The sequence below is a fragment of the Lepidochelys kempii genome, chromosome 26, assembly GCF_965140285.1.
Source record: "Lepidochelys kempii isolate rLepKem1 chromosome 26, rLepKem1.hap1, whole genome shotgun sequence".
NCBI classification, from domain to species: Eukaryota; Metazoa; Chordata; order Testudines; family Cheloniidae; genus Lepidochelys; species Lepidochelys kempii.
This window is the reverse complement of record NC_136405.1, coordinates 1,384,670-1,409,265: the sequence shown is the minus strand read 5'-3', so window position 1 is coordinate 1,409,265 and position 24,596 is coordinate 1,384,670. Positions and strand designations below refer to the sequence as shown.

The 24,596-nt window shown below is 40.2% G+C and overlaps 1 protein-coding gene across 1 annotated transcript in view; it reads left to right on the top strand.

Annotated features, from left to right (window-relative positions):
* The window catches only part of LOC140903442 (disintegrin and metalloproteinase domain-containing protein 32), a 36,587-nt gene that overhangs the window by 1,241 nt on the left and 10,750 nt on the right, over positions 1 to 24,596 (top strand). The window contains exons 2-13 of the mRNA XM_073324741.1: positions 5,367 to 5,428; positions 6,014 to 6,092; positions 7,370 to 7,446; positions 7,646 to 7,835; positions 9,204 to 9,269; positions 10,053 to 10,124; positions 11,683 to 11,849; positions 12,161 to 12,242; positions 12,937 to 13,073; positions 14,968 to 15,148; positions 17,718 to 17,916; positions 19,506 to 19,614. Coding sequence (XP_073180842.1) covers positions 5,367 to 5,428; positions 6,014 to 6,092; positions 7,370 to 7,446; positions 7,646 to 7,835; positions 9,204 to 9,269; positions 10,053 to 10,124; positions 11,683 to 11,849; positions 12,161 to 12,242; positions 12,937 to 13,073; positions 14,968 to 15,148; positions 17,718 to 17,916; positions 19,506 to 19,614 — 1,421 coding nt within the window. The remainder of the gene's footprint in view (positions 1 to 5,366; positions 5,429 to 6,013; positions 6,093 to 7,369; positions 7,447 to 7,645; positions 7,836 to 9,203; positions 9,270 to 10,052; positions 10,125 to 11,682; positions 11,850 to 12,160; positions 12,243 to 12,936; positions 13,074 to 14,967; positions 15,149 to 17,717; positions 17,917 to 19,505; positions 19,615 to 24,596) is intronic.

Sequence of the window (24,596 nt, the reverse complement as noted above, 5' to 3'; positions counted from 1 at the left end):
AACTGGATACAATTAACTTAGGCTTGAATAGAGACTGGGAGTGGATGAGTCATTACACAAAGTAAAACTATTTCCCCATGTTTATTCCCCCCCCCATCCCCCACTTTTCCTCAGACGTTCTTGTCAACTGCTGGAAATGGCCCACCTCGATTATCACTACAAAAGGTCCTCCCTGCCCCCCTCTCCTGCTGGTAATAGTTCACCTTACGTGATCACTCTCTTGTTACAGTGTGTATGGTAACACCCATTGTTTCATGTTCTCTATGTATATAAATCTCCCCACAGTATTTTCCACTGAATGCAACTGATAAAGTGAGCTGTAGCTCACGAAAGTTTATGCTCAAATAAATTTGTTAGTCTCTAAGGTGCCACAAGTACTCCTTTTCTTTTCAAACTCCTAGTGAAATTTTTTTTTTTTAATATGCAACCTAAACCTCCCCCACTGCAACTTGAGACCATTACTCCTCGTTCTGTCATCTGCTACCATTGAGAATAGTCTAGATCCATCCTCTTTGGAACCTCCTTTCAGGTAGTTGAAAGCTATCAAATCCCCCCACATTCTTCTCTTCCACGGACTAAACAATCCCAGTTCCCTCAGCCTCTCCTCATAAGTCCTGTCCCCCCTAATCATTTTTGTTGCCCTCCACTGGATGCTTTCCAATTTTTTCACATCTTTCTTGTAGTGTGGGGCGCAAAACTGGACACAGTACTCCAGATGAGGCCTCACCAATGCCAAATAGAGGGGAACGATCACGTCCCTCGATCTGCTGGCAATGTCCCTACTTATACAGCCCAAAATGCCATTGGCCTTCTTGGCAACAAGGGCACACTGTTGACTCATGTCCAGCTTCTCGTCCACTGTAACCCCTCGGTCATTTTCTGCAGAAAGCAAGTCAGGAAGACTCGATTTAATCATGGATTTCTACATACAAGTGCATTCTTGTTGGTTTTTATAACCTTAATACATATTCTTCACAATTCAGAGATAGATGTAGGTTTCATTTTTAGAAGGTACACACTATACATTTTTAAAGTGATTTATTTTGAGAACCTTTCAGATTAGTTTTACAACTATATAAGAAAATGAATGATTGTTTGGTTATTTCATTTACCAAAGGTAATTGAAGCAGATATTTATGAAGTCATTGGGAGGTGAACTATCTCTAATTCAACAGGGTAATCATTAATATTTGGGGGATTTTCTTGCCATTCTGTATTAGGAGGAGAACATCACCAGACAGACATTTAAATTGTTTTATTTAACTAAAACAACAACGTTATGTATTCTGGATTTTTTTCTTCGACAGCAAACATATAATATTTTAACAAAACAAGCATATGAATTTTTGAATTTAGTTAAACATTCAAGTTTTTCAAAATCAGGTTTGTTTTTGTTAAAATTGTTTTTAACTAAAATAGTTCAATGAATTTAAAAAAAATTAAACCGATTATGTCAGCCAGGTCAATATGAGTAACTTAAAATATTGGCTTTTGAAGCTAACTCAGTCATCTTCACCTTCATTTTCCTGTTTGCTCATAATCTGGAAAAGAAAAACAAGCTTTCCTGCTTTTTCAGGTCCCAAACAATTTCTCAATTTGGAATGAATTAGTCCAAAGAAAGAAAATATTCTTTCTACACCGGCAGAAGAAGCTACTGCTGTTAAAAGTGAGATTATCACTTCAACAGTCTCTGAATCCAAATGCTTAAGTGACTTCCACCAGCTCACTGATATGACTTTCTTTAAAACATCATCAGCAAACCTATTTCTTGAATGGTTCACCCTTAGCTCTGAAGTTCATTATAGTTGGCATTATGGAGGGATGATTGCTGGATGTCCATGTCATAGCCAACTCCTCCTCTTCAGCAGTTAAGGTTTGACCCTGGTACCAAGTATTGAGAATATTTTCAAGAAAATGAGCTGGAGATAGTGTTTGTCCCATTTGTTTTAATGCTTCTAATTTATCTCTGTCGTTGCATATTTCCCTTTTTAAGATCTCACTCAGTTCCTTCCAAATTTCAACAGCATAAGCCATAAAACAGCTATTCCCCTGCATTTTGTTCAAGGCTACAGAAATAGGCTACTGGGTACTCAGCACGTGTTTAAACTTTTCTCTTAAGTCCAGTGTTGAGAACTTTGGCTGTGACGTGCAATCTGTTTTTTCACAATTTTGTTCACAAACTGTCATCAGATTAGGCCAGTTCTTGATATAGTGCTCAAAACAGTCCACTACTGAGTTCCATCGCACATCTTGTGGGAGGGTTATCTTGGTTCCTCCCACTTTTTTCAAAGCAGCTGCTGCAAAGTAGTTGTTACAGAAGTAGTTTGCAATTTCAACAACATTAGCCTTTATTTCTGGAACACCGAAGTCTTTGGCTAGGAGGTGCATCAAATGAGCAATGCAACCGTATGTTATTAGCTTGGGACGCTCTTCACTCTCTTCTAAATAATTTCTTCTCATCTTGGATACATTTGCAGCATTGTCTGTGACCAAGCTGCATACTAGACATTTTAATTTTTTTTCACAGTTTGTTATAGCTTTTACTGCTACTTCTTGTAAGTATTCTGCTGTGTGTGCATTTCCTGATGTGTCAATTGTTTCTGTAAGGAAAACATTCCCTTCTTCTGTTGTCACACAAGCACATACAACAGGATGATTGTGGACATTGCTCCACCCAACAAGACTCAGGTTAACAATTTCATCCTCTACACTTCTTGCACCCTGCTCAGTTTCTCTTTCATACACTTTATCCAGCAATTTGCCTGCGACATCTGCTCTGTTGGGTGGACTGTATCCTGGTCTTAATGACTGAAACATGTTAATAAAGTGTGGGTTCTCAATCATACGGAAAGGAGAGTTTGTTTCATAAACAAACCGGGCAATTTTTTCATCAATTACCTCTTTTTGTAATCTGCTGGTTCTTATCACAAATTTATCTATGGTTCTTTCTGGATGACGGAGTGTTTTTTTTTCTTTTTGCTACAAGTGGTATACTATGGCTATGTGACATACATGATGTGACTGAAACACTGTCATTGGCAGATAACTCTGAAACTACAGAAAATGATGGTGATCTTGAAGGTGGATAGTCTTCAGAATCCTGTATGTTGAGGATGGATTCTCCTAAACAAAATAAGTCAATGCAGTTATTTAATTATTATTACCATACTGCTCATTTAGTATTACTCATTGCATTCACTGACACTCAGTACTACTTTAAAGGTGAAATTGTAAAAGGAAGATCTGCCTATTTCAACTATTTATTTTTTATCACAGCTGCATCTAAAATGATAGTACCAGAGAGTAACAACTATATTTTTTGCTCCAACATGAGAATTCAAGAATAGTCCAGAAGGAAGACAGGCAGTCCTTCGAAAGAAGTATGAAATAAAAAAGTCTTCAGTCACAACCTGAAGATCCTGCATCACCATGTTCAGACATGTTCCCTTCATCATCTTCAGTGCAGCTTCCTCCTGAGAAGGAACACTTCTTATGATGTTGTTTCATTTGGGCAGTCAGGCCTGGCATTTCTTTGTTGCACGGTTTGCATTTTGCATGCATGCTACAGGAAGAGGAACTTCATTAAAATATTCCCAAACTGGGTCTCTTTTACGGCCTGCTGCCTTTATAGGTTTTCCCTTCTAGTGAGAGAATGGTATGGTAGATCTCAAATCAATGAAGGCTACACTCAGAAAGACCTCAAGACTTCTGGAATATGCTGCTCCAACAGTTTCACTTCTGTTTCTACTGCCTGTCCCTCCCTTCTGACATTTATCTCCAGACTTCTTCTTGTCTATTCTGCTCCCAACAATCTTCTATTCATTGAACTTTTTGAAACTTTGCATTTTTAGAGAGAGGTAAGGGATTGACTCTGTCTACACAAATTTGCAGAGGGACAGTAGGGTTGAGGTCTGTTATTTCTCACGTCTATATATTATTTATTTATTTTATTTTAAAACATTTTTGCTGTTAACAAGCATGTTATCTCTGGAGACCCAAATGCACAGTTTGAGAACTGCAAAACTAAGCATTTCTGATGGTATCTTCTAGACTGAGCACTGAGTCCCACTGGGTAGATAGAAAGATTAACCTAAATAATCTATACAGAAGCCCCTGGAACCCCATAAGATTGGGTCCCTAATCCATGAACTATTGGAACTCATTTACAAAACTTTTCTTAGACTTTACTTGAATATATTGTCTCATACTATAGAATCAGAATGTATAATCCCTATTCCATGATGTCTTTGAGCTATAATGTATCTTAATTAAAACTATCTTTAGATAGCTTTTTTCCTCAAAAAGCATTTTATCAAAAAATCTGATCTAAATTAAAAAATCAGATTTTTAATTTTTTTTTTAAAAAATCATTGATTTTTATTCACCCTTCCTGGAGGTCAGAGTAGGAGACAGGCTAGAACTCCCAGGTTCTATTTCTGGCTCTAAATTCTCTTTGTATAGTCTGTTTTGGGGCAAGTCATGTCAACTCTGTGCTTCAGTTTTTCTATTTGAATTTTTATAAACAGTTACGAGATCCTGGGATGAAAGGTTCTGTTGACGTACACCATTTTATTTTTATTAATAACAATAGGAGAGTGGCAATGAAAACTTATATTTACATACATGTCTTGGAGATTTAAGGAAGGGGTCTTAAATCATGTTATACTTGAACAAGAATCTTCAGTAATTCTCCCTCCAAATTAACAAGAGCCTTCAAGTGTTTGTTCACAAAAGTAAGAAGCAGCAGCTGATTCTAAAATGATGAATTCCTTCATGTGACTTCAGAATGATGCTCTTCTGAATTAGATGAAATGTGTTATTTCTACTTCCATCCTATTTGTCCACTGGATTCCAGGTTCTAGATTCCAGCGGTCTATAATACTTTCAGCAAATTCCCTCACCAGTCCAAGCTATGATGTATCAGTTTCCATTTTATTTACTGCAATGTCCATCACCTGGTCACTATCACTGGCATTTTTTGCCTTTGCACACATCTGGCTATCTTGAGATGGAATTGGCTATTAAATTATTTCTCCTGTGTGTTGGACATAAAACACAGACACACATCTTGAACATGTGGAATACAGTGTATGTCAGTCAAAGGAAGAGTGGTGGATGAGCCTTTTTAGGAAACCACAGACAATCATTGCACAGAGTATTGGAACGATACAGGGCAGTTGTTCTGGTAGCTGTCGAGATGTCAAAACTGCGCTGATAACCATGTTACTGTCCATCCATTTCCCGTTAAGAAACATTTGTGGTGCATTTTTAATTTACGTTCATGTTTAATAAATGCAGAATTACTATGCGTTGCAAAATATTGTGTTACTGAATTCTTTTTTTCTCTGTCATTCTGGCTGGTTTAGGACAAAGTGTCCTATGTCATTACAATAGGAGGGACACCGTATACTCTTCACCTGAAGCAACAGTAAGTGATTGACTTTGTTCCTAACCCTTTGGTTCTTATCTGTTATAAGCCAGTCATGTGGCTCAAAAAAGGTTCTAATAAGGTTTATTAAATATTGGATAATTTGTCTTCAACTTCCCTTTCTTTTCCAATCATTGGTTATAATTTTCAGTCTGTAACAGTCCAAGCTGATACTTCTCTATCTTCTTTGCTGTAGCCTCAGTTATTACTAGTATTGTGCACTGACAATGGGAGAATCTAAGATTCTGTAGTAGGAAGTATTTTCAGAGATCCATGTATTCTTCAGTTTCAAGACTTGAGCAGAAGATTGAGAAGCTGACTGGCAAACAGCAGAAGAACTTGGAATCCTCAGAAGGGTTTGTATCTATGTGATCTGAAGGCTGCACATAACTGGCATCTCATCTAGCTCAGCAATTTTCCAGTCTGAAAGAAGCAATAAAACATTAAATTGTAACTCAAGAAACAAAACTAAGGGGTGATACAAATCACTGCAGCATGTTGAAAATAGTGTGGGTGCTCTTTAAACTTGCAGTGATGTGTAATCTTTATTTTTTAATGCAAACATTTTTTATTCTCTTTTTATAGACTATTTTTATCTGATGATTTCAGGGTTTATACTTACAGCAAAGGGGGGGCTGTTCATTCTGATTTCCCACATATTAAGGTAAGATTTAATTACTTTGTTTTGCAGCTTCTTAGCTTTTTCAGAACAGAGTTCCTGTTAGAAATACTCTCTGGGGATTTTACATTTTTTTAAGTATCAGAAAATCTCTCCCTATCTTTACCTATTTATTGCTGACATTCTACTAATCTTGGCATGAGATTTCTTCAAGGAAACATTCTCCATGGAGAATTAACAATAAGATTACTTACTTCAAGTTTATTTTGGTTGGCTAATTATCAAATTTTTCAAAGAAACGACTAGTTAGACTGAAATGTGCTTACAGTAGTTAACTTGCAGAATGGACACTAAAGGAGCAAACATATCACTTGTGCTTAAATTCAGAGGGGAAGGCCAGGACAGGAAAATTGGGGATTTTCTACTGTCCTATACATTTACCTAAGGTAATGTTTAGATCCTCCATCACAAACTGTCCCCCTATAGATTCTCTACTCCAGGATTTAGCTGAGGCTGGTGTCATACTAGTTGCCTTTTCTCCTAATGTAATCCATTGCTTAACTTATTAGGATTTCCTCACACAAGCTAATGTGCTTTTTCTGAAAACAATAGGAGTTGAGGAAGTGCAGCATCTTTCCGGATGGGTCCCTTACTTCCTTCTCTCAGACTGCTTTATTGTGGTCTCCAGGGTAGATCTGTGAAGGATCCCAAGAGGTAGAAAAGAGGGTCACTAGTTGCTCTCCCATTGGGTCATTCCATCTAGATGCACGCCCTTCCCTCACCTCCATTTAATTTTTAAAGTGTTTAATCTTTTTCCTTTCTCCTCACGACTCTTTTGTTTACTGGTTTGGCGTCTCTCCAGAGGTGGGGAGGAGGAGGCCAGGGTGAGTATGAACATGCTGGGGAGCGGTCTGGGGGATCTGCAACGCAGATCTTCCCAACTCCTTTCTCCTGTCCTACCAGGGAAACATGTAAAGGCCTTGCATAGACTACTTTAGCCATTAGGATGAAGTATCCTGTGCAGAACAGCTGCGGAGCCACTCTGTAGCCTTGGGGAAAGGTTCCTCCTCCTATAGTCCCTCACTCATATCTCCAGCTCCCTGCCCAGTTGCTCTGGCGGGCACTGACCTCAGCTTTTGAGTCAGAATAGTGAGATGTGTTCTACCTCCACACTTCTATTTTTAGGTGGTTTCAAGTTCCATATAAGTGTCTTTGGAAGCTCCAAAATGTACTGATAAGTGGAGATGACCTGGTTGGAGAACTATACTTACGGATAAGCAAGCTATTAATTTTTCTTTGATTTTTTAATTTTTTTTATTTAGGATGATTGCTACTACCAAGGATATATTGAAGGCTTTCCCAATTCACTTGTGACACTCAGCACCTGCTCTGGGCTCAAGTAATGAAATATTTTAATATAATTTTAATATAATAATACCTTTAGTAAAATTCAGTATCCCAGACACTAGTGTGGTAGCAGTTGGAAAATGCTGACTTTTTAATGGTGCCCACTATATATAGTATCTAACATTTAAGGTCTCAAGCTGATGGCAGATCATTTTATAACTTTATGTAACCTGCACTGTTTGCTTTTTCAGAGGGCTATTGCAGTTTGAGAATGCCAGCTATGGAATTGAACCCTTGGATTCTTCACCTGGGTTTGAGCACATTATTTATCAAATAAAGAATAAAAACACTGAGAGTCCACTTTTTGCAAACAACTACACTGATATAGGGAGAGAAAAGGTGACAGAAAAGGTGTCTTACAAGCTGCATACAGATATTGAAGTGAGTTCCGCTTTTTATCATAATGATAGAGATTATGTCTAACCTGAAATCCAGGGCACAGGAAATTCACTGTGATGGTCTTGAATCTGGATTTAATTATTAATTATGTGCATGATATACAGAAAGTGGGCATATGAGAGCCATAACTTTGGTAAGAAACAATAGTACTGGAAATAAGTTATTCATAAAGAAGTATGATCCATTAGCCTGAACATGATGCTCTGTGCCACCAAGGTATCTGCAGACACAATGTTACTAATGCTGTCCCATATTCAGGGGAATAGTTCTATCTCAGTCAGGATGGCTTTAACCACACATGCACAGCTCCGGCCTCAGGTGTTTGAATGAGGATAACGCCTGTAAATCTCCCTGAGTAGAGTCTCACTGTCAGCATTAAACTGCAGGTCTAATTTCCACTTGCAAATGTAGACAGTCATGCCTTATTTTTGGCTCCCTACTTCAACTTTAACTACTCACTCTTGATGCCCTTCCACCGTGGCTTGATTAGAGGATGGATTTTCAATCTTGGCCTTCCACAGAAGAAAATCCCAGAACTTCATGTGTAGATCCTATTTGCTGGGTCAAAGAAGGCATTGAGGACCACAGAGACAACAGACAAGATATTGCTGGTGCCAGTGTTGAGAGTGGAGACTGACTGGAGGGACATTTAACTATCTCACCAGAGAACTGGTGGCATTTCAAAGGGCAAAAATAAGACCCAAATGGCATAGGAGGCATAAAGTTCTCCAGAGATGTTTGGGGCTTAAGATCTTGGTCCCCCAGAAGCTTCCATTGGACGAGGGAGACCAATTCATAGAGTGGAGTGGGAGGGGGAAATTATTTTTGATTGAGACTAAAATTTGGCATCAGAATATCCAATTTTTCACTTTTCAAGTATCTGGAAAGTGATGGCATTTGGCTGGTTTGGCCAGCTGTGCATATTACTTCTGCGGCTCCTTGGTTCAGAAGTTTTGGTAATAATGAAGAGTGAGTGTCATTATCAGAGAGGTTATCAGTTGTGTAGTCTGTTTGTTTTATACTCATCTCTATTTTCTTAATATTGTGGTACAGAAATTTTAAGACCAAATTATGCTGAAGTTTTTGGAATGTTATTGTTATTTGCATTACTGAATCTTTTAGTCTAACAAATAATGTACCATATGTTTTTAAGGTTATGATTGTTTTCAGAAATATAGAACTCTTTCCATGAAAGGATGATGGTGGTGGTTTTGAGCAGCACAGCTGAGCATAGGTATTCAAGCTAAAAATCTAGTGTTAAGGAATGTACCTCATCTTCACAGTGTTAATAAGTGATACAAAAGGTAAAATGTTGAAATAATTACGAAATGTTGAAGGCTTTTTTTTCAGTCAATGTCAGATGTCACTAAATCCCCCAGATACCTGGAAATGTATGTCATTTTGGACAAGGGTTTGGTAAGTCCATATCAGTCAAATTTGCTTTACTTCATATATTTCCGCTACTTTTTAAAACATGTCATAAAAATGCATCGTTTTAAGGCTGTCCTTCTAAAGGTCTGGGATGTAATAATCAGTAAAGTTAAGATTTTGTCTTGGGAATTTTTATTAAAAGTCACGGACTGGTCACAGGCAATAAACAAAAATTCACGTAAGCCTGTGACCTGTCCTTGACTTTTACTAAAAATACCCTTCAGGGGGTGGGGAGGACTAACAGTGAAAGCCGCACCGGGGGCTGACTGCTTACCACTGCTCCAACCCCAGCTGCTGCTCCTGCAGTGGGGACTTACCAAGCCTGGTTGCTGCTCCAGCCCTTAAGGGCTACTCCAGACCCAGCTGCTGCTCCTGAGGCCACTGCCCATGCCCCAGGCTGCTGCTCTGGCCTTGGGGACTGCTCCATCCCCAGGCCGCTCTCCTGCCGTTGTTCCTGGGCAGGGGCTGACAGCTACTCCAGCCCTGCTGCTGTGGCGGGCTGAGGCCAAAGAAGTCATGGATGTCGGTTAAAGTAATGGAATCTGGAATGATCAGATATATAGTATCCATTTTGTCAAAGGATCAATGCATATTTTGTTTATGGAATTGGAAGGAAACTGAGAATTAAAATAATTAGACACATTTAAATGCTCAGAATTTGAGGCTCATGTGAACATTCCACTGCTTCATCAGGGAAATGACTGACCAAAAAAATGTTGTTCTGTAATGATTTTTAGCTGTTACTTAAAGAATTGTGTTATTTTCCAGTACAACTATCTGGGTTCAGACAAGGATGTTATAACACAGAAAATAGTCCAGCTTCTTGGATTTGTCAACAGTGTAAGTTACTGCCTTTTTTGTTTCATATTGAAATGAAATCTGGATGTTTTACTTGGATGTTATTAAAGGTCAAAGATTTTCTAGATTTTCTCATTTTCTCCAGGGAGTTGTTTAGTCTTGATTTTAATTCTTGGCTCTCAAGTTTTTGGCTGATGATAGCCAGGAGATCTTTATAGCAATTAGAGAAAAAACATTTAAGTGCTTCACCTCAAGCTTGTGTTGTATTTCTCTGAAGTCTTGTCTAGATTGGTTAAAAAGGTGGGTTTTTTTAAGCTTGTTGCCTCAGACAGATATGTTATGTAACGTTTTAATTCAGTGCTGTTTAAAAACACATTAGCACCTAGTGTGGGCAGGTTTAGCCTCTTTCACAATGTTAGCCAATCATAATCAACCCTAGATTCCACCTACAGACTCTGGTGCTCTCATCCATCTGGGAGTGTAGGAACTCTGCAGGATACCGTCCCCAGTTTTTGTCCATTTGTGTCCCTCAGGAAAGTGAAAATCTGTCTGCCTGTCTACATGGGGCAGTTATACCAATATAAGGTGGCATGTGAATATAAACCACTAAGTTATTTCAGTGTAACCTCCGCAAGTGGACACTCTTATTCTGGTATAAGAGTCCCTTTTTCTGGTTTAGTTTATTAGCAGTTTAAGCTAAACTGAAAAAAGCCGCCCTTACTCCAGCATATGAGTGTCCACACAGGGGTATTATACTGTTAACTATACCAGTATAATTATAACAGTATAACTGGAAAATTTTCCCATGTAGACAAGCCCTAAAACTGTTTTATTCCTCTCTCAGCATTTGTTTTGACTCTTGGTTCTTTTGTTTTTGGTTTATAATTTGTATTTTTCTTTTATAAAGTTTTTTGTCTAGCTTTGTTATCTTTTTTTCTGTTTGCCATAAGTCATCTTGATTCTAGGTGTCTGCTTGTCTCCAGAGATACAAACAGTAACAGATCTCCACTCTGTAATCATTGGTCCAGAGCCCTGATATCACTAAATCTGTTGATACCAGCCAGGGTTGCTCCTCAGTGCTTCCAATTTTCAGTTTCTTCCTTATTTCTCACAAAGGAGGAGGAGCTTCGAAGAGATTGCTGTATTGGTGCATCTCTAGGCTTATTAAACAGCTGCCAATCGGAAAATCCTTCCCCTTCCCCTCCCCCCCCATCATTCAGCCTTTTGTACCAAAAAAAAGGAAAATTTTTGTTTGCCTCTGAAATTGTAGTGTTGTGGACATGATCAGGGTTAGGGCTTAAAATCTGTTATTTATTTGAATATATGCTTTACTTATGAATCCTCTTTTTATTTACAGAAACCCCTCCTCTCAGAACTTGGGTTTGGTCTGCTGGGCAAGCACTATGTATTTTGCTTGCATTTTTCTCTCCCCATTCCCCTTTTAGTTTTACAGGTGTTGGAGAGAAGTGCCCCCGCAACCAAGTGCTGTTGTGTGATGTCCATTTTGCTAAGTTGGGCCTTTAGCTTATTTTTTATAAAATTAAAATACTGCTATGTATAAAACGTAATTGAACATCTGTTTCTTCTGTTGTATTTTCAGATGTTTACACCCCTTAATATTACAATTGTACTGTCTTCCTTGGAGTTTTGGACAGATAATAATAAAATTCGCACAACAGGGGAAGCTGATGAGATACTACAAAGATTTTTACAATGGAAAGAATCTTACCTTGTTCTTCGGCCACATGACATGGCATATTTATTTGTGTAAGAAGAACATTTCTCTATTATTAAAATAAGGCACACTGGAAATCTTTTAGACTGTCATAGCATGGACCAACACAATTCCACATGACCAAGAAACATCTCTTGTAAAAATAATAGAACAGATACTATGAATTATTATAAATATAATTCTAGATGTACTGTGTTTACAAAATATTTTCAGATTTCTCAGAGTGTTTATGTGGTAAACAATAGAAAGTAAAAGTTAAACTATAAGACACAAACAACATTGTCCTTTTAAACACTGCTACGAAGAACATAGTTATATTCAAGAGTCTGTTTTTGTGTTTTAGTTACAGGGACCACCCTAATTATGTAGGGGCAACATTTGCAGGAAGGATTTGTCTCAGAAACTATGCTGGAGGAGTTGCTCTGGTATAGTATTATTGGATCTACATTGCTAGTGAACATTGTAACGCTGGCTTCAGAAGGAGCGGTGGTGGGTGCTCAGCACCTGTGAAAAACAGCTCATTTGTATTTAGATGCCTTAAATATGCATTTGGATGCTTGACTTTAGGCACTTGGTTAGAACAATTTGCAGTAGAACTTTGAATGTTAGGGTTTTACTTGCTCTATAGTCTCCTCCTAGCCCTTTAAAGTACTTTAGAGCTTTACTTTGCACGGTGCTGAGTACTCTGGCACTAATCCAGCAAAACACTTAAGCAATCCCTTTATCTTGGGACTGTTCATGAATTAAGGTTAAGCACAAGTTTAAATGTTTTGCTACATCAAGGCCAGTTAGAACTTTGCAGGATTGAATCTTAAGAACAGTTACCATACGCATATGCATTTCTTTTACCATATGGCATATCAAGTTCTGCACTGTTTTTCACACCCTGGGCATCTTCATTGCTTTCATTTGAGTTTTCCAGAATGTAAGTCAGCATGAACTTCGGCCTTGCATTGAAGACAAGCATCTTGAGGTTCTTTACATAAAAGCACAGACATTTTTATAAAATATGACCTGACTACATTGGCAGGAAACAGAAAGGTTTAGAATTTTATCATAGTTTTTGTTTCTTATTCTGAGTTACTTCGATGATGATTTTCAGTGATTTCTCTTATTTAGTATCAAAGGGCTGTAACACTGGAGACATTTTCAGTCATCATTGCACAGCTGCTGGGGCTTAGTCTGGGAATAGCATATGATGATTCTAGGGACTGTCAGTGTTCTGGATCCATCTGTATAATGAACACCAAAGCAGTGTAAGATTTTTTTATTTATATATCTCATGTAACATGACATTATTATTATTGAGAACTGTTTTCCTGTGGCATGCAAGTTCAATCATTATAAATGACCATGGATTAGTATTTAAGTGTTTGTGTGAGGTGCTGAGTGCCTCCTGTGAAGTGTGAGATTCCTCAAATTAGCCTGTTGTCAATGGAAGTCTTGGGTGCCAGTTATGCATACCAAAAAAATAACTAATTTCTAAAGAACATATCTGAAAATAATTTTTCACATCTGAATGCAAGTATACATTATTCATGTTTATATTGAAAGTTTCATAGTAGGCTTTGATTATAGATTTTTGTTACCTTTTCCTTGTATTAATGAGCTTTGAGTGGAACAGAATTCACTGTTGGCTTGTTCATATTTTTGTAATGCTTTATTTAATTAGTTTTCTGTTTATATGATACTGCATGGAAAGGGTTAATTTTCAAAGTCATAGAATCATAGAATATCAGGGTTGGAAGGGACCTCAGTACGTAATCTAGTCCAACCCCCTGCTCAAAAGCAGGACCCATCCCCAATTAAATCAAAGTCTGGCATGATCATTACAGTTACTAGCAGTCATGTGCTTAATATCCTTTCAACCCTTAAAAGTGGTGGAAAGAGTCTAAACTCTGTTGGACAAAGTCTGCAATAAGGGGGCAATCTCACTGAAATCTGTGGGATTGCATGCATGTAACAATGCAAAATTTGTTCCATGGCATTCACTGGGCATTACTTTGCTCTTTTTCCAGGAAACAGCTTTTAATTATTTTTTGGATAAAACATACAAGGTCATATGACTAAGCCTCAAATTGTATTTTCCATAACATATGTCTTATCAGACATTACTTATATATAGTCAATTCAGATCAGATCAAGACAAGCTAAAAATGAGCTACTCTGTACTGCTCTAGAAAGCTTCTGAAAGTGTTCACAAGCCAATAAGCTAACCAGTGGCTCAAGGGACTCTCAATAGGATCATTTAACCCTGCTGTCACTCAGTCAAATCCAGCCAAAGGGCCCTATGGAAACAGATGCCTGTGACTAACTCAGTGAAACTGTTCACACGCTGAAGTGTTTTCAGTATTGGGGCCTAGGTCAATTGTGACAAATAATCATTAGTAGCTGGTGGCAATTAATTTATATGAAATGAGTTCATAAATCCAAAAGGAGCTATATTATGCTCATCTGTTCTTGCATTCTGCATAACACAGGCCACAGAACCTCACCTGGTAATTTGTTCATCAAATCAATAACTTCTGTTTGAGCTATAGCATATCTTTTCTGGTTTTTAATGGACAGATGCCCGTGTTACAAAAACCATCACCAGAATCTAGCTCTACAATGAGATTGTTCAGCTTCAGTTTATTTTTCTCAGGTACAGGGAGATTTGAGCTGTATATTGATAAAATGGCTCAGGATATTGTAACACTTTATAATTTATGTAATGTTTGTGTATATGTGATTTAAAGGAAACTAAGGCAATTATAAATGATCCAGTGATGTGATTTTGTTAATATTTCACATAAAGTTTTAGTTTATAAGAAAATAAATGAAAATGTATTTCCATTATCCGTTAATAACCCTAATGTATTTAGGTATCCCATGTTTTACCTCTGGAAAGATAAAAGCACAATTAAGTTAGCCAATATCTCTGATAAAGGAATATTAATATCTTTCTCTATAATAAAAAAAAGGATGATGTTCTAGTTGCTAATTTCTGCCAATTTTTACTCTTAAGACATTATTTGAATGCAGATTTACAAAATGAAGTGAAAGACCCTCAGCTGAATATGTTGGAATGTAGCATTAATGATATTAAGTACTCCGGAATCTTTAAATATCCTCAATTGGTATAATTTTTCATGGATAATTTATTTTTAGACATTCCAATGGGGTAAAAGCCTTTAGCAGTTGCAGCATTAGAGACTTCGAAAGTTTTATGAAACATAGGAGAGAAGACTGCCTCTCTAACAGACCCTATTTGAATCTGTCCTACAAGAGGGCAGTCTGTGGCAATGGTATTGTGGAAAGAGGAGAGCAGTGTGACTGTGGCTCAGCAAAGGTTAGTACTCAACACCAGAAAGCCTAAGTAGTGTAAAATTCCACTGTTCTCAGTTTAGAAGAATGGAGCTTTGAGAGTTAGTACCCAGCTGAAATTTAGGAAAGTCACTGAAGATCTTACTTATATTTATAAACAGTTTTCATGTTGGTATTAACCTTGTTGTAGCTTGACACTCATTTTTCTTTGGGGATCTTTCAAGTTGTTATTCTTAGGGGATGAGAATCTTGGACAGACTCTTTAGAGAAGGAAAATTTTAGAATATCTAATGAGTCTATGGTTTATTTTTCAGGAGTGTGCAAAAGATAAATGCTGTACTAACAAATGTAAACTTAAGCCAAGAGCAAAGTGTGGTACTGGATTATGTTGCCAAAACTGTAAGGTAAGGTGTATATTCAGGATTATCAGATGTTTAACACAATTTCTAAATTTTGGAGAGACACTGTTCACTGCATAGTTAAAGATGAAAACCAGCTTTCCATTTGTGTCCACCCATACTCAAACCTTGTGAAAACTGTCCTTCGTACTTGACATTTGCCTGGGTGGTCTTTGGCCAAAGGGAGCATTTTACCGAGCATTTTTAATTTCAGTCCGACAACACTTTTCTGATATGGATGTTCAGGGAAAAATATTATTTTGAAAATTCTTTTATTCCTTTTTTTTAGTCAATGTCTTGGCCTAGAAACTTTCTGGTGAAGTTCATCAGCTTTGTCAAAGCTCAACAAATCTATGGGTTTAGTAGAACTTAAGTGCCACAATGGGCTCCACTGGAGCTCCTGAGTACTGCATGGGTGTGGTGGGGTGAGCACCCTGCTCCGGAGAGAAAGGGGTTAAAACCAGCTCTGGGAAAGGGCTGCCCCGAGGAGCCAATCAGGGGAAGGCAGGTAGCAGCCAATCCAAGCCCGGTAGGGCTGGTATAAAGAGGGCTGTGAGTTAGGAGGCAGGCAGTCTCACTCCAGCCTTAGGGTGGGAAGGACCAAACTGCCTGGGATCACAGGGGTACCTTCAACAGAGCAGTGCTGGGGATGGGGCAGGCTGAGCTGGGGAGCTCAGGCCTGGTGAACTCCCTGGCTGAGGACTGACAGGAAGGCCTAAGGAGGACTGGGGCTGCAGGGAAAGGCAGCAGATCCAACCCCCTAGCCAATTATGAGTGGCCATGGCAGACTGCAGTTTGCCCCTGAGTAAAGGGGCTAGATGAGGACTGGCAGTGGGTCACTGAGGCGAGGTGGGCTCAGGGAAGTGGGGTTCCCTGAGTGAGGGGCAGCACCCCAAGGTAAGGGGCACCGTAGTTCAGGAGGGACGTGGGGCCTACGCGTGGGGGAGATAAAGGGACTGCAGAGGGGTAGGTAACAGAGGGCGAGACACTGGCCCATAGAGGACGCTCTGGGGCTGAGAGAGCTAATTCCTGGATGACCAGCAGGTGGTGCCGCGGTGGTGAGTCAGCACTATGCTATAATGGGCTTGTCTCGTGACACACTATAAACCAGTCAGAGCCAGGATTATAACACAAATCTTCTCAATCGCAGTCTCCTGCATGACACTAAATAATCCTGCCTTCTTTGAAAATGTGAGGTGCTATGCGAATGTTTTTACAACTTAAAGAATAAGAGGACAGTACCGCACAAGGGAGCGCAAACACCTCTGTGTTTATCTTTATTATACAGATTTCTGTACAAAACATAGTTGACAATAGTCTCTTCCCCAGAAAGTTTACAGACTAAATAGACAAGACAGACAAAGGTTGGGAGAGGGAAATATTATTATCACCATATTACACCTGGGGCAACAGAGCACAGAAAGATTAAGTGACTTGCCCATGGTCAAGGCTGTCTGTGGTAGACATGATAATTGAACATAGCTCTCCTGAGTCCCAGTCCAGTGCCTTATCTACAGTTTGTGCTTCTGCTTAGTTCCCTTACTTCACCTATATAAGGGTTCCCTTAGCACTAGGGTTTGATGATCTCTTCCTTTCTTTGAAGTTCAGATTGGTATATATCCCACCTCTGCACCTTCTAGTGGAACAAGTTCTCCAGACAGGGTCAGCGGACTATTCACGTGTGTAAAATTAAGCATGTGCATAATTTTGCAGGATTAGGGCTTTAAAATGAAATATTTCTGAGATTAAGGATCATACTTTTACATGTCATCCAAAAGATGACACCTCTAACAGTATGATATCTCCTGGCATTGTGGTGGGACAGCACCCCACTCTGTACTGCTGTAGGGGAAGAGTGCCATATGCTAAATCACCAGGGCCACTCTGACAGAAGGCTTGGGAGTCTATCAATTTATGTTTCATGACAAGGGAAAAAATGATGAAAATGATTTAAAAGAACCCTGGGTGACCTGGAGTCATACATATAATAGATAAGAATTTTACAAAGAATTCTCTCATTCATCACAGTCAGTGACAACCACATTAAACAGCATATATGTGGTGGTGTTATTTACTTATTTTCTTATTCACTGTAAGTATCTTTTCTTGTGCTTTACATAAATTCTGTTATTTAAACATTATAGACCATAATCTTTGTAAAACATGCACAGTCTCCTTATTCTTACTTTTTTCTAGTTTAAGGCAAAGAATAAGAAATGTAGACCCATGGTTGATAGTCAGTGTGATCTCAGTGAGTACTGCAATGGGTCATCTGCATTCTGTCCAGCTGATCTTTATGTTCAGAATGGACACAGATGCGAACACAATACTGCCTTTTGTTACAAAGGACGTTGCCAGTCTGCTGATAAAGCGTGTCAGAAGATCTATGGAAAAGGTAATGGAGACAATTATGTTCTAATTTGTTCTAAAATCCAGTTCCACTAAATGCTGTAATAATAATAATAATAATTAATAAGAGAGACTTACATGGCCACTTCCATCCATATATCCAAAACACTTTATAGCAGTGATTAACCATGTTTATTCCTTTTTATTGATGATGGGGACATGAGGTACAGAATGGCCAAATTACTTGTCTGAAGTTGTCCAGTGATATTAAATATTGTTATAAAGGCATGGAGGTTACCAGAAGCTCAGATTTTATAGAAGTAAAGTAAAAATGAAGTGGTGACTGTAAATTAAAATTCATTTGTAAAATATGTCTTCTTTTTTGCTAACCAAATAGCAGACTAGAAAACCAATTCCGAACAGATCTCACTGTTTGCTGCAGGGTAGCTTAATTTAAATCATTATTTAAATCAGCAAGCAGGAAACCTTGATCTAAATAATCAAATTTAATCATGTTTTGCATTTGTACTTTTTCACTGTTTTCCTAGAGAAGGGTTGCTTCTCACTGATTTTAACCATTAAAACATGTTGAATTGCAACTAAATGTAGCCTTTACTTTGAATTTTGGTACTACCTGTTGCTAATCAGGAGGATATACAATATATGTACATTTATTTAAGCAGTTATATAACTTAATATACACTTATTCAGATTCTTTATTTTTTGCTTTTTTGTTGTTAGAAAATTTTGAATGATGCATTTAGTTTTTTAAATAAATGGTGATTAATTTTTTATTTCTGATTTGTGTCAAGCTCTATTTGCATGAAAATTGGAATTCAATTAAAACTGCACAAAACCAACATTTACAATTTTTAAAAATTAGTTGAATAAAACAACCCTAAATGTGCTGGATACACAAGAAAATGTATCAAAACATGTTTTACTTTAAAACTAATGGATTTGTTAAACAAAGGAAATATTTTAGTGAATTGAATTGATTGCTTCAGGTCACCATTTCCTTCATGATTTTAGAACCTAGTAGATCTTATCCTCTCACACCTAGTTTTTATTCTTAGATTCAAAGAGGAGAACAAGCTTTTCTGCTTTTTCATCTGCCAATTGGTTTCTCAACTTTGAATGAACTAGTTATGGGACTGAACTAGTTGAATAAACTGAAATGTATAAATTATTCTCTTTGCACCTGAAGAAGAGGCTACTGCTGTCTAAAGCTTGTTTAAGACTTCAGCAAACTCTGGTTCCAGGTGCTTAGTCAGTGACTTCCACAAGTTCAGTGGTTTGACTTTCTTTAAAACTTCAGCAGCAAATGTACTGCTTAATATTATTTTTGTATTTAATTTAAATGATTAGTAGATTATAGTAAATTTAGGCCTTAAGATAGGTTGTTACAATTTGAAATTTAATTTTAAAATAAGTTACTTTTTTTCTTTGTAAAAAAATAATTTAATTTAAATAAAAATACAGTTTGAACAGAAAGATATTTATCTTTCCTGGTTTTCTCTAATCCATGTGTAGCACCTAGGTACGGCAATGATAGGCATGTTAGAAGTACTGATAGATTAATAAATGATTTAGTGTTCCTTTTAATTATACTCAATCTTATCTCAAAACTTACAGGTTCTAAAAATGCTCCTCTTGCATGTTATGAAGAAATCAATAGTCAAACAGATAGGTTTGGACACTGTGGGAATGATCCGAAGAAAGGATTTCAGATCTGTAGTTGGATGTATGTTTTAAGGAAAAAACATATTTCTCTTCTGCTTTCCTCTACTGTATGGTGCAAATGCTTACTATCTGTTCATTAGTAAGGCTGCTTTAATTTCTTTATAAAATTTCCTTCTAGTCTCAGGTGTTCTGTATACATTAGCCTTGGCCGTTCTCAAAGAATGCGCAGTTGGTCAGCATCTAGACCGTGATCCTATAGCATGGAGAGCAAGGATTAGGCGAAGCTGTGCTTGGACCCAAGTAAGGTTATTGACTAGGTGTAATGCTCCACACTGGACAGAATAGACCTCTGTGCCTTGCACACCTGCTTCCTCTTCCACCAGAAGAGCACATGGTACACAAAGGTTGCGGTGTGGGTGTTATACCAATAAAATAAAAACCAGCGGGATCTTATTAAAGGGGAAAAGGCAAAATGCCACATTTATTGTGAATACAGAAAGAATCATAGGGTATGTCTACACTATGAAATTAGGTCAAATTTGTAGAAGTCGTTTTTTTAGAAATCAGTTTTATATATTCGAGTGCGTGTGTCCCCACAGAAAATGCTCTAAGTGCATTAAGTGCATTCACTCGGCGGAGCGCTTCCACAGTACCAGGCTAGAGTCGACTTCCGGAGTGTTTCACTGTGGGTAGCTATCCCACAGTTCCTGCAGTCTCCGCTGCCCATTGGAATTCTGGGTTGAGATCCCAATGGCTGATGGGGCTAAAACATTGCCGCGGGTGGTTCTGGGTACATATCGTCAGGCCCCTGTTCCCTCCCTCCCTCCGTGAAAGCAAGGGCAGACAATCGTTTCGCGCCTTTTTTCCTGAGTTACCTGTGCAGACAACATACCATGGCAAACATGTAACCGTCACCGTATGTCTCCTGGGTGCTGGCAGATGCGGTACTGCATTGCTACACAGTAGCAGCAACCCCTTGCCTTGTGGCAGCAGATGGTACAATATGACTGGTAGCCGTCATCATCATGTCCAAGGTGCTCCTGGCCATGTCGGCCGGGAGCGCCTGGGCAGACATAGGCGCAGGGACTAAATTTGGAGTGACTTGACCAGGTCATTCTCTTTAGTCCTGCAGTCAGTCCTATTGAACCATCTTATGGTGAGCAGGCAGGCGATACGGATTGCTAGCAGTCCTATTGCATCATCTTCTGCCGAGCAGCCATGAGATGTGGATGGCATGCAGTCCTTCTGCACCGTCTGCTGCCAGCCAAAGATGTAAAAGATAGATGGAGTGTATCAAAACAGGAAATAGACCAGATTTGTTTTGTACTCATTTGCTTCCTCCCCCTCCCCCGTCTAGGGGACTCATTCCTCTAGGTCACACTGCAGTCACTCACAGGGAAGGTGCAGCGAGGTAAATCTAGCCACGTACCAATCAGAGGCCAGACTAACCTCCTTGTTCCAATAAGAACAATAACTTAGGTGCACCATTTCTTATTGGAACCCTCCGTGAAGTCCTGCCTGAAATACTCCTTGATGTAAAGCCACTCCCTTTGTTGATTTTAGCTCCCTGAAGCCAACCCTGTAATCCGTGTCGTCAGTTGCCCCTCCCTCCGTCAGAGCAACGGCAGACAATCGTTCCGCGCCTTTTTTCTGAGCAGATGCCATACCAAGGCAAGGATGGAGGCCGCTCAGCTCACTTTGGCAATTAGGAGCACATTAAACACCACATGCATTATCCAGCAGTATATGCAGCACCAGAACCTGGCAGAGTGATACCAGGCGAGTAGGCGACGTCAGCGCGGTCGTGTGAGTGATCAGGACATGGACACAGATTTCTCTGAAAGCATGGGCCCTGCTAATGCATGCATCATGCTGCTAATGGGGCAGGTTCATGCTGAGGAACGCCGATTCTGGGCTCGGGAAACAAGCACAGACTGGTGGGACTGCATAGTGTTGCAGGTCTGGGACGATTCCCAGTGGCTGCGAAACTTTCGCATGCGTAAGGGCACTTTCATGGAACTTTGTGACTTGCTTTCCCCTGCCCTGAAGCGCATGAATACCAAGATGAGAGCAGCCCTCACAGTTGAGAAGAGAGTGGTGATAGCCCTGTGGAAGCTTACAACGCCATACAGAAACCGGTCAGTTGGGAATCAATTTGGAGTGGGCAAATCTCCTGTGGGGGCTGCTGTGATGCAAGTAGCCCACGCAATCAAAGATCTGCTGATATCAAGGGTAGTGACCCTGGGAAATGTGCAGGTCATAGTGGATGGCTTTGCTGCAATGGGATTCCCTAACTGTGGTGGGGCCATAGACGGAACCCATATCCCTATCTTGGCACCGGAGCACCAAGCTGGCAAGTACATAAACCGCAAGGGGTACTTTTCAATAGTGCTGCAAGCTCTGGTGGATCACAAGGGATGTTTCACCAACATCAACGTGGGATGGCGAGGAAAGGTACATGACGCTCGCATCTTCAGGAACTCTAGTCTGTTTCAAAAGCTGCAGGAAGGGACTTTATTCCCAGACCAGAAAATAACTGTTGGGGATGTTGAAATGCCTATAGTTATCCTTAGGGACCCAGCCTACCCCTTAATGCCATGGCTCATGAAGCCATACACAGGCAGCCTGGACAGTAGTAAGGAGCTGTTCAACTACAGGATGAGCAAGTGCAGAATGGTGGTAGAATGTGCATTTGGACGTTTAAAGGCACGCTGGCGCAGTTTACTGACTCGCTTAGACCTCAGCGAAACCAATATTCCCACTGTTATTACTGCTTGCTGTGTGCTCCACAATATCTTTGAGAGTAAGGGGGAGACGTTTATGACGGGGTGGGAGGTTGAGGCAAATCGTCTGGCTGCTGGTTACGTGCAGCCAGACACCAGGGTGGTTAGAAGAGCACAGGAGGGCACAGTATGCATCAGAGAAGCTTTGAAAACCAGTTTCATGACTGGCCAGGCTATGGTGTGAAAGTTCTGTTTGTTTCTCCTTGATGAAACCTCCCGCCCCTTGGTTCACTCTACTTCCCTGTAAGCTAACCACCCTCCCCTCCTCCCTTCGATCACCGCTTGCAGAGGCAATAAAGTAATTGTTGCTTCACATTCATGCATTCTTTATTCATTCATCACACAAATAGGGGGATGACTACCAAGGTAGCCCAGAAGGGGTGGTGGAGGAGGGAAGGAAAATGCCACACAGCACTTTAAGCACAGCACTTTAAAAGTTTACAACTTTGAAATTTATTGAATGCCGGCCTTCTTTTTTTGGGGCAGTCCTCTGTGGTGGAGTGGCTGGTTGGCCAGTGGCCCCCGCACCGCGTTCTTGGGCGTCTGGGTCTGGAGGCTATGGAACTTGGGGAGGAGGGCGGTTGGTTACACAGGGGCTGTAGTGGCAGTCTGTGCTCCAGCTGCCTTTGCTGCAGCTCAACCATACACTGGAGCATACTGGTTTGATCCTCCAGCAGCCCCAGCATTGAATCCTGCCTCCTCTCATCACGCTGATGCCACATTTGAGCTTCAGCCCTGTCTTCAGCCCACCACTTACTCTCTTCAGCCCGCCACCTCTCCTCCCGGTCATTTTGTGCTTTCCTGCACTCTGACATTATTTGCCTCCACGCATTCGTCTGTGCTCTGTCAGTCTGGGAGGATAGCATGAGCTCAGAGAACATTTCATCACGAGTGCGGTTTTTTTCCTTTCTAATCTTCACTAGCCTCTGGGAAGGAGAACATCCTGTGATCATTGAAACACATGCAGCTGGTGGAGGAAAAAAAAGGGACAGCGGTATTTAAAAAGACACATTTTATAAAACAATGGCTACACTGTTTCAGGGTAAACCTTGCTGTTAACATTACATACGTAGCACATGTGCTTTCGTTACAAGGTCGCATTTTGCCTCCCCCCACCGCGTGGCTACCTCCTCAACCCTCCCCCTCCCCATGGCTAACAGCGGGGAACATTTCTGTTCAGCCACAGGCAAACAGCCCAGCAGGAACGGGCTCCTCTGAGTGTCCTCTGAAGAAAAGCACCCTATTTCAACCAGGTGACCATGAATGATATTTCCCTTTCCTGAGGATAACACAGAGAGATAAAGAACGGATGTTGTTTGAACGCCAGCAAACATACACTGCAATGCTTTGTTGTACAATGATTCCCGAGTACGTGTTACTGGCCTGGAGTGGTAAAGTGTCCTACCATGAAGGACACAATAAGGCTGCCCTCCCTAGGAACCTTTTGCAAAGGCTTTGGGAGTACATACAGGAGAACCGCGAATGCCAGGGCAAATTAATCCTTTCGCATGCTTGCTTTTAAACCATGTATAGTATTTTAAAAGGTACACTCACCGTAGGTCCCTTCTCCGCCTGCCGGGTCCAGGAGGCAGCCTTGGATGGGTTGGGGGGGTACTGGCTCCAGGTCCAGGGTGAGAAACAGTTCCTGGCTGTCGGGAAAACCAGTTTCTCCGCTTGCTTGCTGTGAGCTATCTACAACCTCCTCCTCATCTTCTTCTTCATCCCCAAAACCTGCTTCCGTGTTGCCTCCATCTCCATTGAAGGAGTCAAACAACACAGCTGGAGTAGTGATGGCTGAACCCCCTAAAGTGGCATGCAGCTCATCATAGAAACGGCATATTTGGGGCTCTGACCCGGAGCGGCCGTTCGCCTCTCTGGTTTTCTGGTAGGCTTGCCTCAGCTCCTTAAGTTTCACGTGGCACTGCTTCGGATCCCTGTTATGGCCTCTGTCCTTCATGCCCTGGGAGATTTTGACAAAGGTTTTGGCATTTCGAAAACTGGAACGGAGTTCTGATAGCATGGATTCCTCTCCCCATACAGCGATCAGATCCCGTACCTCCCGATCAGTCCATGCTGGAGCTCTTTTGCAATTCTGGGACTCCATCATGGTCACCTCTGCTGATGAGCTCTGCATGGTCACCTGCAGCTTGCCACGCTGGCCAAACAGGAAATGAGATTCAAAAGTTTGCAGTTCTTTTCCTGTCTACCTGGCCAGTGCATCTGAGTTGAGAGTGCTGTCCAGAGCGGTCACAATGGAGCA